The 14,354-nt window shown below is 40.0% G+C and overlaps 1 protein-coding gene across 5 annotated transcripts in view; it reads left to right on the top strand.

Moving 5' to 3' along the window:
- Window positions 1–14,354, top strand: part of MECOM (MDS1 and EVI1 complex locus) — a 339,255-nt gene that overhangs the window by 149,047 nt on the left and 175,854 nt on the right. For all 5 annotated transcript variants that reach the window (XM_086754444.1, XM_086754445.1, XM_086754447.1 and 2 more), the window contains exon 2: window positions 1,519–1,868. In XM_086754444.1, coding sequence (XP_086610570.1) covers window positions 1,519–1,868 — 350 coding nt within the window. The remainder of the gene's footprint in view (window positions 1–1,518; window positions 1,869–14,354) is intronic.

Raw genomic sequence — 14,354 nt, forward strand, 5'->3', positions numbered from 1 at the left:
GAAAGAAAGAAAAACAGTTCATGGCTGTGAATAAATTGCTCACAGATGAAGAATCCAGTTTGCCAGTCATGTGATGGGAGCAATCTATTCAAATGACTTGTTATGTCCCAGTGTTTGTCTTAGGCAGTACCAGAAGCATGAAAGTACAGATATAAAACTGTGAGATAATATGTAACAAAGATGTGAGAGATAATGGGCTATGACCAGTTTCCAGTGGAAAAGGCATACGGTGTTAATCTACCATGGATAGTTTCTTAAATGAGCAAGAAATTGAAAGAACATTTTAAAGTTTCCTGTTTCTTCACTGAAACGGAGTCATTCTGAATGCCAAGCCCAGCGTAACGCTTTAATTTCTGGGCCAGCCATGTTATGCAAATATCCGCACGCTCAGATCTTAAATACCCGATCTCTCGAAATCATTCCTTGAAGAACAGTATTCTTGTCTCCTATTTAGCTTAGAATTAAGTGGAATGAGTTCTGGTATGTAGAAAAATTACAGTAGCATTAATAAAGTTAAATTAATGTAAACAATTAAGAAGTGGTGTGGGGTTTTTTTTTGTGGTTTTTTTTGTGTTTTGTTTTTTGTTTTTTTTCTCCTTCTGCATGTATTATGGGGTTCTGTACTGTATTGCTGGTGCAGCTAAAGCCCCTGCTGAAGTCACTCAGTTTTTTGACTGAAAGGAATTTACAATCGGCCTTATGTTTTGAACTGTCAAAAATAGTGAGCTTTTCTTTTTTTCTTGTCTTTTTGTTTGCTGGGTAAGCCCCAGAGATGAAGGTTTGGGTTTTTTTTAATGTGTTTTGGATCTGCCCCAGGTGTGTGTGTGTGTGGTGTTTTTTTTTTTTTTTTTTTTTTTGGTGGGGTGTTTTTTTTTTTTTGGCAACTGTGAGAAGAGAAGGTTCATGTTCTCTATAAGGTGCTGTTTGGATCCTGAACTTATTTTAGACCATTGCGTTTCTTGGAGGTCAATGGTAAGACAGTGATTTACATCAACTGAAGTTCTTGCCAAGAGTTGTGTGGTAGGCTGGATCCTTTCCTCCAAAGACTAATTGGAGGCCATCAAACTCAATTTTGGCTACTTCAGGTTCAATCTGTCTCTCTGAAAGACCGGTAAAGCTTTCCTGCTTTTCACTTCACTTAGATTTCAGTTGTAACGTATAATGCTGGCTTTCAATTGTAATTTCAAAGAGTATGCAATGCAAAGCGCCATATCCGGACCAGATTGGACAATAGGGTGTGCCTGCATATACATCTGTATGCAATTCCCTCGCTTGTGTTCCATGATGTAAACCACTTTTGATGTCAGGAATATTGAGAAACACTGTGCGCCCCTAGGCCTACAACAGGGGAAAGGCTCAGCTCCTTCCAGGGTGAGGCTCTGCTGCAGGACTAGTGATGGATGAAGGTGCCGCCCGCCTGCCAAACTGTCCTCTCCACTTCGCATGCAGGCTGGAAGGGTTTCGTATGCAAAATCTGTCAAGATATTTCAAACCTTACTGTTTGGCTTTATTTTCCAGGTGACGAATGTTTGTATGAAAGCTTTCCAGAACTTCCTTTGGAGGAAGCACCAGAAGCTGATGGAGAGGCTGCAAACGTCCAGTGCCCAGCATCCGTCAGCATTCAAGAGCCGAATTCTCCAGCAACCTCCAGTGAAGCTTTCACGCCAAAGGAGAGCTCTCCTTACAAGGCTCCAATATACATTCCTGATGACATTCCCATTCCTTCAGAGTTTGAGCTCCGAGAATCCAACGTTCCTGGAGCAGGATTAGGGATATGGACAAAAAGGAAGATTGAAGCAGGGGAAAAGTTTGGCCCTTTTGTAGGAGAGCAGCGGCCACACCTTAAAGATCCCAGTTATGGTTGGGAGGTAAGACACTTTACATTCTTTTGGTCTATTGAACTCTCTTGCGTGTCTATAAACACAGAACTATTTGCAGAATTTGAGTCCTATCCTGCAGAAGCCAGGGAATATTTGTGTGCACGAAGACGACTTTGTGGCCTTTCAGGGCTTTCTGGCTGAGTTGCATGTCCATGGTCAGGTCAGGGCTTTAGACAACAAGTGGTGCAGGTGGCCAGTTGTGTTATGGTGTAACAAAGGTTCTTGCATGGTTTTATTCATAGTTTTAACAATGTACTATAGAAACAGAGTGCGATCTCAGCTTTCCATTTAAATGTTTTCTTTGGTTTCTGATAAGGGGAGAAGTGCAGAGTTTGCATGGCTCTCCAGGGGCACAACTGACCTCTGGAGGGTTGGGAGGTTCATTTTCCCAGGAAAAATGGAGTTTCACTATGGAGCAGAGCCTTGAAGATATGGTGGAAAATAGAGATTTGATTTGCTTTTAACTGTCCATAAATACTTGCTAAGTTCCTTCCAAACTTTCCATCCAGTTGTTTAAACTCTGAGACCTGTGTCAATATGGCACAATAGCATCAGGAGAAATTATAAATTTGTCAGCACTCCATTGAGTTGACAGACCCTGATGCAGTGTAATTGCTGATGAGAAATCTTTATTATTTGAAAAAGGCACCAAAAAGCCATAAAATCTGACTTTTAACCACGCTACAATTAAGCTCAGATATTGGTGACAGAAATTGGAGCAAAACTACTGAGGCACAGCTGTACTTGCAGGTTTAACATAAACCAAAATTTGGGTGTTTTTAGGATATTCCACAGGTGGTGGAGGACAGCCCCAGCAATATTGAGGGAAATCTATTTTGATTTTTGCATCCTTAGATGTTGATAATATACTGCAATATTAGAGACTGGTTTTCCTGTTTAAAATATTTAGAAATCTACAAAATTTACACAAGAAATGCATATTTGGATAGTGCTAGAAGCCCAGCTGGCAGCCTGAATCCCTTTCAAGGTGCAAGACTCATGCCATTTGAACAACGTTACGTATTTGGGACAGCTGGACAAAAGCTATTGAAAAACCCTGGAGCAAAATCACACAAAATCAACAGTTGGGTCCCTCTGCGACTTTGCCACTCATCTAGAAGCACTCTGCAGTGCTCAAGGGAGCCTGAAACAGAATATTTTTCTAACAAGTGGGTTAAGCACATTTATTGTAATTGAAGGGAGACAAAGAAATGCTGGTTACTGGAGTTTACAAACTGAGTAAAATGGCGCATAGTGAAGGTTAAGGCTGAAGGACAGATGTGGGGGATCTGACAGTGCTGGAGAAGACCTTACTGGTGCCCACCCCAGCCCAGATCATCGTTATCACACTGCTGTGGAAACCACTGCCTTGGGATAAAAAAAACGGAGAAAGGAGCTGTTATTGGTGTGTGGGCTCAGGCAATGTCAAAGGAAGGGTGGGAGGTGAGGGAAAGGTGTCATTATTGAGGTTTAGGTATGGTCTTGGGAAGATGAGCTTTTCTGGTGTCACTTCTGCTGAATGGGCACTTTGGTGAAACAGGGCATTTCTCCTGCTGGGTGCCAAAAAGTCAGTTAACAAATGGAGAATTCTGTCTACTGTTGCTGGTATCAAGGTGAAATTTCATTACTGTATTTTAAATAGAGGAAGGATGGAGCCAAAGTTTCTGTATGGTACTGACTGTGGATTTAAATGACTTTGTAGTATGAGAGGTTTTAAATTTTTTTTTTTCCCCCCACAATGATACTTGTATACTGAGTGAATTACACTGATGTAGCTGCTGTCAAGAAATTATTTTGTTTGATTATATGTAATTCCTAAAATAGTTCATGCTGGAACAGAGGTCAGCTATACCTGGTGGCTTCAAAAGGCGAGGTCCCTCGGTCTGCTTGCTGGTCCCACAGGCCAAAGCAAGCTTTTTGCTGTGTCCCGGCTTACTTGTGTGGTTGGTTGTTTTTTTTGGTTTTTTTTGGTTTTTTTTTTGTTTGTTTTTTTTTTTTTTTTTCTTCTCTCCTCACGTGTGGGTTGCTCAGAGAATCACGGAGTGGCCTTGCAACATTGCTGATGTTTGTGTGTGTGTTAAATTCTCTTGAACAGGCTCCCCTGCAGCTACAGTGAGTATGGCTAAGTGATTGGAAAATCAGTCTTTCCATTTGATTTGCATTTTTCTGAGTTTAAAGTGAAACATTGAGCATACACTGGTATTTGACTTTCAGAGATGAAGGAAGAATCTCTGTTTAAGAAAATAATTAGTAAAAACATATTAAAATACTTTTGGAAGGAAAGCTGAGCATCTTCGTTAGCTGTTTGCTAATGCTGCCTATATTACTGATTTTGCTATGAAAGATTTGCTCCTTTTTTTTTTTTGGCAATTGTTTAGGATTGCTAGGTAACCTAGAGTCTTAAACCAGAAAATTTCAAACTAAAACCCTACATTCACATTGCAGGGAGAATTTTATAGCTACACACAAATTTGGACTGTAATTATGTTTTTGGAAAGGATGTTTTTATAACAGACTATGCTAAATTCCCTTGCAAAGGATTGTCATGGTCTTGGATATTTCCAGCTGTGGGATACTTCTGACTTCCATTTTTTTTTTTTTTTTTTTTTTTTTTTTTGTGACTGATGTCCATCTGAGCTGATACTAGGATTAGCCTGTAGCGGTCTGGAGAGAAGTGGAAGTTGGAGGAACTGCTGCTGTTAAATTTTGCAGTCAGGCATTTGAGGATAAAGAAAAAATTGCTGCAGAAGACTTAGGGATTTCATGGAGCCCGTTCCTACATTCCCCTATAGCAAGACTCCCTATGGCACTGATGCAGAGTTTTATCAGAGCGAGTCCAAGAAAACAATGTCTATTGTGTCCACTTATATACTTCAGCCATAAAACATACTCTGGAACAAAGAGAATTTGTTGTGATATAGTTGCGCTTGGGTCATGATTAGAGTGCTGTAGACCAGTTTAAATGAAAAGCCATAAATTTGAATTTTATCTCATTTTGTGGGTCTAGAGCCGAGCATTATCTAATCAGGTATTGGTTAGCTAAAGTACAAATCGAACAGGGGGTCACCGGACAAGGGGAAAGGTCGAGCTTTTTTGCAGTTTGTCACTGAGGTTTTAGTATTTGCCGGCAGCCTGAGTATCCGAGGGGGTCAGGAGGCTGTTGCTCAGTGGTTGTTTGAAAAGGGAAAATTGACTGCGTCTTAATCAACAAAGAAAACAAGCTTTTAAGGGATAGCAGTAATTTTTTTTTTTCCACAAAAGCAAAGGAGCACAAATTTAGTGATTTCATCATAGTTCATGCCCTGCTATGAAAAACAACCGGGGAGAGTATTTCAAAGCAAGCCTTTGAACAGGTCACCGAAGCGCGTGCACCTATCTTTGACCAGCATCCTCCAGAGTATGTTGAATATTCCAATTCAAGTCCCTTAGTGCCATAGCAAACTCGGTCTCATTCGTAGTTGCAATTTCTTCACAGCATTTTTTTTTTTTTTTTTTTTTTTCCCCGCAACTTTTATTTCTCTACTAGGAAGGCAAAACTGGGAGCAATAAACTCTAATAAATCAAACTTGTCACAGAAGTAAAAAATATTTTAGGGCTTTATAAAACAGCATATAATCTGTTTATAGAGGAGAGTATATTTTCCTGTCATGGCAGTGAGGCTGAAAAACATCTCAGATTTGGTGGAGTATGTGTGAGCTGATGCTATTACTTCTAAATGGAAATTAGGAGGCTGTTTGCCTATTTGTTTACCTCTCCTCTAACACTTTTGATGTGCATCTTTGAGGAAAGCTGGACAACTTCTTAAAAATTGTTCTGGAGTAAAGGCTTATCACTGATCTGTAGAGATTGGAATAATTGTAAGTTTAAGTTTCAATTTTGTGCTCTTTGGCTTTCTTTTTGCATTTTTAAAATGTAAATTTAGGTTTATTTGAGACTCTGTGTTCTAGGTGTACCATCTATCTTTATGAAAATTAAAGAATAAGTAAGAAAATGTAAACGTATATGCTTTTAGAGTTAGAATCTAATGTATATGCTCCCAAATCCAGTTTGTGACGTCTAAACCGATAGCTTGGTAGTCTTGCTCTCAGCATCCAAAAACTTCCATTGTAATCAACAGGAGTTACTGTGATTCTACTGTGTTATCCCCTGGTTTTGGGTTCTACTTTGGAGAACAATTATCAGAATGTTGAAAAGCAGCATCTGTCTCTTTATAAATGCAGAACAAAAAGTAGCATCTTTTAAATAATGGGGCAAGGGATTCACACACCTTAAAACTTGTGTTAAGCTATGCTTAATAAACGATGCCGGTGCTGAGGGAAATAACTCCCTTGTCAGTGAAATCACACTGGGAGAGAGCAGTAGATTGTCTCTTGCAAAGAGGAAAAATGAAAGGAACAAAGACTTCATACCTTCTGAATGTTTTTCTTTGAGATATGGATTCTATCCCAGTGTAAAAGAAAAAAAAAAAAACCCTTAATTTTCTACTGTTGTCTGACACTTTTCCCACTGCACTGACTTACAGATCAAATCTTCTCTTGAATTGTCTTTAAGAGCATTAACATGCAAAGCAACTCCACACTGGACCAGGCGGTTGGGAAGTGGGAAGACTCCTTGCCTACATTTTCTCCTTGCGTGTTGATTTTCAGCAGCATAAGGACTCCAGGAACCTTTGCAAAATTATTATTGAAGCAAAACCAGGAATAGGAATGTGGGTTATTCAGTTATTTGAAATTAAAAAGGAGTAATTTCGTTTATAGTGCTTTTTGATCAATACAAGACCAACCCAGTTTTGCACATAGTGTGTTCTCCCCCAGGTCAATAGACCATCCACTTCTGGCAGCTGCGGGTAGGGGTGACATCCTTACCTTTTCTTCAATACATGGGTGATGTTTTATCCCATTTGGAGCTCAGCTTTGCAAGGCATAGAGCACTCTGGCTGAGATCCAATAAAGCACTTAGGCATGGTCTTATCATCAACAGGATTACCCAGGTGTTTGAGTTAAGCATGTGCTTAGCTGCTGTGTTAAGCTCTCTGTTAGGGACATAGTGTTCAGTGCCACATAGGATGGAGTTCATACCATATATCTTGCCTGAGGTGAGTACGCATAAGGGTGCTTAAGACAGCCCCTCAAAAGTTGTGTACAAAAAAGACATTACTTATGGTGCGGCTAATGTTACGAGTCTGAATTCTTCTGTTGTTTGCGTCTATGTCTTGTGGCGAGGCTGTGACTAAGCCAGACACCACCACAGCAATAGGAGTCCTGTAGTGAGGTGGACACTCATGCTTCATGAGCAAAGTGTTGCTCTAAGAGGTCACCTCCGTTGCATACCCAGCCAGCTGTATACCTGGCTGTTAACACCAGCTTTCTCCCTGCTCAGAGGACAGGCAGTTTATAACTACAAATGAGCAAACATCAGGTCCTCAAACAGGAAAATATGAGCAGGTGGAGTTGTCATTCAGTTTGAACTAAATATACTGAGAGCAAAAGGGAGCTATTGGTCCTGTGGGTCCTTTCATGCAGATGGAAGAGTGTTAGGACATGGGGACAACACACAGAGTAGTCTACTGTTGTCTTTCTCTAGTGTTCCTTACTTCCATTCTTCAATTCTACTTCTTAATTCTTTAATACAATTAAGCAGAGTCTTGCATCATGAGGTTGGTGGGACATGGTGCCCTGATTTTTAGACAAAGAACATAACCTTCTTTTGCTCAGGCAAAGCTGCTCCTTGCTGGAAGGGGAGCAGGAACAAGATCTGCAAAGCTTCTTTGGCTCTACTATGGAGTTATTATCAGAAAATATTCAAAACCATATCACACAAGGTAGCTGAGAGGCTCTAGCGGCTGCCAGAAGGGAGGTGCTGCTCACCCCTGTCCTGAGCCAGCTCTGGCACAAGGGCTACTGTTCGCAGGGCTGATAAGGTGCTGATCCAACCCAAAGCCAACATTGCAACAGCATCAGGAAGAGATTTTTTTGGCCAGCGCAGGAGGCTGAGTGAGTGCTGGTGTGGCATGGCTGTGAAAACTCATGTAAAAAAAAAAAAAGGCAAGGCAGCATCTTTACCTCAATTAAACCTGGAATGATTTGTGTAGAATTGACTGTTGCTCCACCCATGATAGATGGTCCACCATGTCCTTGACCTTTGGGGCAGGAAATCGCCCATTTCAGGGCACAGTCTAAAGCCACAGAAACCCCTCTGTAGGTCTGTGTGTGTATTCCTCACAAAGCCACTGAGGTTTTAATTTAGTCAGGAGGAGCATTAACTCCTGAGGGAAGCAGAGTGAAACCGTGAGGGTCAAGTGGACTTAGGAGAAGGAAGTTTTGTTACCTTCTTCAGAGCAGAACTGGGGGGATGTTCCAGAATTTGTATTCCTCTTCAAAATGAGATGGTTGTTATTTCCTCAAAAGTGACCTGGGTAGATCAGGTTTGAGTTCAGTGGCACTTTGTCCAAGCAAGTAATAGCACTAAATAAACTGAGAGGAGAGCTGACATTGGAGTAGATCTGTGATATTATAAAAATATGAAGAAAAATCATTGTGAGATATGCCAGATGACCCTTTAAAAGACAAAACCTGTAAATTGAATTTAGCCATTAAGAGAGATAACATCAGAAAGAAAAATAAAAAAGAACTGAAGAGAATAATACTTGCATCTAATACAACTGAAAAACAATCATAATTCTTCCCATTAAATAAATATGTTATAAGAAATTTATTATGAAATGCCACATTATGCAAGCCAGGATTCAAAGATGAGTTCTTTGCATTAAATACAGTAGATGCCATTAAGGAAAACAGTCAATATGTCACTAAGCCATGGCCTGTAAAATTAAATTGATTTGGTAAATGTAAGTAAGATAGATCTGTTTGCTTTCATCATCAATTTTGAGTGGGTGAACAGGTGATGTCACCAACCTGGGAGCGATAAAGATGCAGGACCATCTGGAAAGCTTTGTGATGGATGGGCAACTGCTTTTGGATAGTGACAGTGCTGTGGCACTTTGTCACTTGGGATGCAGTACTTAATAACTTTTCAATACCATCATAATAAATTTCACTGCCTTATTAATATAGAAATGGTGAGTTATTACTGTGATGGCTATTGTAAATAACAAGAGATGCAGTTGTCAAAAGCTGATTGTTTGGGCATGTTTCTTTAAGGAACACGGTTGACTTGGATAATCAACGTATGTCTATACCGGCAGAGTTTATTGCTCTTGTCAAAAGAAAAAGCTGCATTATTCAAAAATTATATGAAGTCCATAATAAACAAGTTTAATATATTATCAGACTTTTCCTATAAGTTTCCTAACACAGAACAATAAATCACTTTTAATAACGCCTTTCCGCGTACAATAATATCCTTATGCTGTAATAATGTCCTTTCCTAACTAGTCACCAAACAGAGAACTTCTGAAAAACAGAAAGGTATCTCTCACTCATCAGAACACTTAGAAAATTAAATCTCCCTATTTATTAAAAGGCTACTTTGGATGTAAAGCTGATGGGCTCTCGCTGTGTCTGTCTTTTTCATTTTAATTGAACAGATGTAGTTGAAAGTAATCTATGACAAAGAAATACAGACAAAATTATAACCATGTGTCCCCAAACACTGGCAGGAAAGAGCATCTGTGGGTGTTTTATGAAAGCCCAGGACTGCTCCGTGACACTGCTGCTAATGTCATCGCTCTGAGGACTGGAGAGAAACAAAATGCATAGATAGTTGTTAGCAGAAGATGAATTACCAGATCAATCATTTAGCACCATTCAGAGCATTATACTATTGTTCCCTGGGAAGATAATTAAGTCAATGATGTCTTTCTTATTTGTGTAAAGAGGCACAAACCTGTAAAGAATATCCAAAGCTCCTCAAACATATTATTTCTGGATTTATTTTTTTTTTTTTAAACCCTACTGACTTTGCCTTTCAGGCTTTAGCTTTGTCCCTCTTTTCAATTAAATGTCTCTTCACCATTTCTATGACTGCTGAAAAGAGAGCCAGCAGTCTATTAACAGGCAATAAAGTTCAGGAAGCCTAAGACTAGTTTCTTGGGTCAGAGGTGAAAATTACATACTAAATGAAACAAAGGTGTGTCTTGATGGCTCAACAAGCAGTGGAGAGACGAGCATACATGCGGGCAGGAGGAGAACGTCATCATTAAACAGAAGCAAATGAAGACCAGAGTTAGCGTACAGCAAGATGCTTATTAACCCAAATGAACACGTGCACTTCAGAGGATATAGCACTGAGGTTTGGCATTTAAACCACTGCATGATTTAACAGTGCCTTTGAAATTTGGGCATTTGGTCTAATAATAAAGACATCACTAAACTTCAAAAAAAAAAAACAAAAAACAAAAAAAACAAAAAACCCAAAACAAAAAACTCCAATTCCTGCTTGCTAGAGCCTGCAGATTAGGATGTGTTCATCAAAATAGTACAAAAATATGCTTATTTGGAAGTAAGGAATAGAAAATAATTGACTAATAAGGTATTTCCACCCTAGAGAGTATTAATATGGCGTTTTATTGACATGACAGCCCTCATGTTTCCTGGCTGAATGGTAGGTGCCACACGCAGGAGTGAAGACATAGGTTATCATAATCCAGCTTGATTTTATGTGATCACGTTAACTTTGGCACATAGAATAAGCATTAACTTGGAAAAAAAAAATACAAATGTTAAGTAGTCCGTCCTTTTTAAAATACAATCCTAGTATTTAGTGCGGAAAGATGTAAAAGATCCCACAAAAGGCATAACATTTCATCAGGTGAAGCTTATGCTGTGAAGGGGCTCCTGTGTATAGTGGGTTTCCCAAAGTGTTGTTCTTAGTCTTAGCTTGATGAAATGTATTGGCAACTTGCACAAAATGGGCTTGGGTTGACTCTGAGTTTTTACATGCTGTGTTGGAGACCTGGTGTGCATCCTCTCAGGACTTCTAAGAGCAACTTTCAGTGTCCTCCTATCTTCTCAAAATGGCCTCAAGTGCTAAACTGGCTTAAAAAAAAGTGTAGCTATGACTATACATGTATTTTCTTCAAAATTGAATCCGAATATTAATATTTTCTAAGAAATATGTGGCTACAGTATTTCTTTTGCTTACAGCAGCTGGTATTTCAAAACCATGGGAGCAATGTTGACTTTGTGTGAAAACATAAATATCTCTGGGATGGGAAAATGGAAGTCTGGGTATGGGAAAGCCTTCAGCATTACTGCATTTACAGAAAATATTATTAAAAGCCAAATTTTAAGCAGCCATTTAGTGATAACCTCAGAACATGGAAAAAGTAATTTTTCATGTGTTAACTGGGCATCTACCTGTTCAGAATACCTAGACCCAAATGAGCAGTTAACAAAGAGGAGAGAGACCATTTTTTCTATCTTCCTTTAATTCCAAAACCAGAAAGGATCCTACCCAGCCCTGTGTGTCTGCAGAAGACGATGGTGCTGATGCCCAGTATGGAAACGGGGAGCTGCCATGTGCTGCAGTGCTTTGCTGTGCCCATGGAAATACATCTTATTTTTTGCACAGAGGACAATATCTTACAATTTAATCCCAATTAATACTATAAGAGGCCTTTTTTTTCTTACTTGTTTCAAGGTGCATTTCCCTTGACTAGATGACCCTAGGCAGTGTACCACCTCTCTTCTTCCTTCATCACCCTCCTCCTCCCATAGCCAGTGCTACCGTCCTCCATGTTGTCACAAAGCCTTGCAGAAAGCTGGGATCCTTCTTCAACCTGGAGAAAAAACTTGTAATTTCCACCTACCTAGCCTGTTCCAAAGCCATTCCTGTCACCACATCCTTTGCCACTCCAGCTCTGCCTCTTATATCTGGCCCTCATCTTCCTCTCTTTATTTTTCAGCAGGTCACTGCTAGGACTGTCGTCTTTGCCTTTGGCATTGACCATGTATGCAGTCTGCTAACCAGGCTTTGATTGCCTTTTAGTGGCTGCATATATTTTAATTTTCTGCTGCATCCTTTCCTGTCTCTGCTCTCCTTGTGTCAACATTTCAGTGTTCCTCAGTCCATCCAGGCTCAGTGCTTCACCGTTCTTGGGCATGCAGTCTGTCCATACCTTCCTACCTACTCTTCCCTCCGCTTGAAACATTGCCACTGTCGCCCTTGGCAAAGCAGCTCAACCCCTATCAGTACGGGGCCCCACAATATCCTTACAAAAGCTGATTTTCTCAAATCATCTCCCAAATATGATGGCCAGCATTGCTGTGGAAAAGGCAATATATCAGCTTCTGTCTTCAAAGCCTGTTTCTTCCCACTGATGCAAGCGAAGCCGAATGAAATATGTGTTTCAGGCAGAAATAATGGTGCCCTGTTTTCACACTAGTTTAAATAATTATCTGAAAATTACAACTTCAACAGAAGCTGCTGTGTGTGTAAAGAAACCCTCGTGGTAGGGATTCAGCTCGGTATGTGTGACTTGTTTGGCATTTGCATTCAAATACTTTTGTGCTTCTGGAGCATTTTTAAGACTTGACTATCTGCTCCCACCGCCCATGACAACAATGCACAAGCAGAAGATGAAAATTCTGGTTTTCAGCCCCAGCATTCCTGAATAAAATTTAGCTGATTGCAACAGTATCATTTTGGGCGTGATTTTTAGTGGGTTTCAGTTTGAATGGGTTTAGAATAGGTACTTGAGTGCTTTTGTCCCCATGCTAATGCCCCCGCAGCAGTGGGAGTCAGGAGGAGTGAAATGATGACCTGAAATAACAGACGGCTCCAAACAGAGCTGGATTAATGTGAAATGGGGCCCTGGGCCCATCCAGCCAGGAAGCCTTCAGCCGGCCTGGGACACCAGTGCTGTACCCTGTCTGGGACAACTGTCCCAAGCCCTCCCCGCCAAACCCACTGCTACTGAGCTCCCCAGTCCTTCTGCAGCAGAGAAATTCCCCAAAGTGGGTCTCCAGCAGCCCTGACGGGACGATGAGCTGCGTGACATGCCGGACTTGAAATAGCGAAGGAATTAAAACCCAGTTTGCCCAGTTATATATATATATATATATATTTTTTTTTTTTGTTGTTGTTCAACAGATACGTTTGATGTGTTTGGAAAATTTGATAGTAGCATTCCCCCTCCTGCGATATTGCCAGGGTTGCTCTATAGCGCTGAAGAAAGGGACAAAAAAAAAAAATCAGTGTTGGGAATTATAAATAATTTGATGCAACAGGTTTAAGTTACCATTTTTGTGGTGAAAAGAAAAGCTTAGCATGATCCAGATTTTCCTTGGTTTCCTCCCATTCTACTGAGAAGCAGAGGTATTCACATTTCTTTGTCTAACAGTTTTATAATGTCTTAAGAGATTAACAGTGAGCATGAATGAGGGGCTGAGGATTAGACGACAAAAAGCCTGGGCCGTCCACTACCTTGTTTGCACATTTTACATTTTTCAGCATTGCCGAGAGAGTATAGAAACTAAGGAAAGATAATAAGGACCAGAGTCCCAAAAGTGTTTAGTGATTCAAAAAAATTCAGATGCCATGTCAGAACTGACAGAATGATGGAGCATTATGTGGCAGGACCCACTTTTTTGTCTTAGGGTAAGCTCTCGCTCTGAGTGAATGCAGATGTTATCGCAGGATCCCAGACAGACAGTCAGTGAAATGTGACAAGCTGTCAGCAAAGTTACACTACGTTGAGTTTGCTAAAATATTCCAAAGCTTTATATGTGGCTTTTTTTTTTTTTTTTTGTATCTATATATACGTGGAGAACTCTTAGCTCAATCAATTGGGGGGAAAAAAAATGATTACAGTAACCTTTCCAGTTGGGAGTCCTTTGAATGGTTCAGACACGGCTGTAAAAGTTTTTTTTTTTTTAAAGAGTAGGGGGAAATGATAATCTGAAATATTTGGAAGGTTGCGTTGGCATCAGTAAAATTTCTGAAAGCAAAGTGCAGGCATGGTAAGGCTGCTGACCACATGTCATAGTGTGTCAGTCGTTCCCTGAAAGATTTGGGTATTTACCCCTGTGAAACGTTTAGTCAAATCGGTAATAGCGGCCAGCAGAAGTGAATCCTACCAGTGCCCAGCCTGGCTTTCTCTTTAGCGGAGTACCAGCTTCAAAATAGATAGTTTATAAGTTTATAATAAGTATTTGTAATTACTGTTGTTGTGTGTTTTTTTTTTTTTTTTTTTTTTTTCCCCTTCAGAAATAGATGCAAATGAGCTGGTAAAATTTCAAACTGAATGGCAAAAAGCACATTAAGTGAACTGGTTAAAACATGCTCAGAAAATAAAAGTATATGTCAGGACAAACCAATGCAAATGAGCTGAATTCAGCTGCTCTGAAGTCATAGTGAGGCTCAGAAGATGACTTTTGCTTTGAATTTTGGGTCTGCAAGAGATATTTGATTTGTAAATATTGTAACAAGATATAAGCTTTAAAAATTTTGAGTAGAAAAAGAGGGGCCCCATTCTGCATAATCTTAAATACTTAACACTCAAGGAATCTGCAG

Source organism: Chlamydotis macqueenii, chromosome 9 (assembly GCF_036417535.1).
Source record: "Chlamydotis macqueenii isolate bChlMac1 chromosome 9, bChlMac1.mat, whole genome shotgun sequence".
Lineage (NCBI taxonomy): Eukaryota > Metazoa > Chordata > Aves > Otidiformes > Otididae > Chlamydotis > Chlamydotis macqueenii.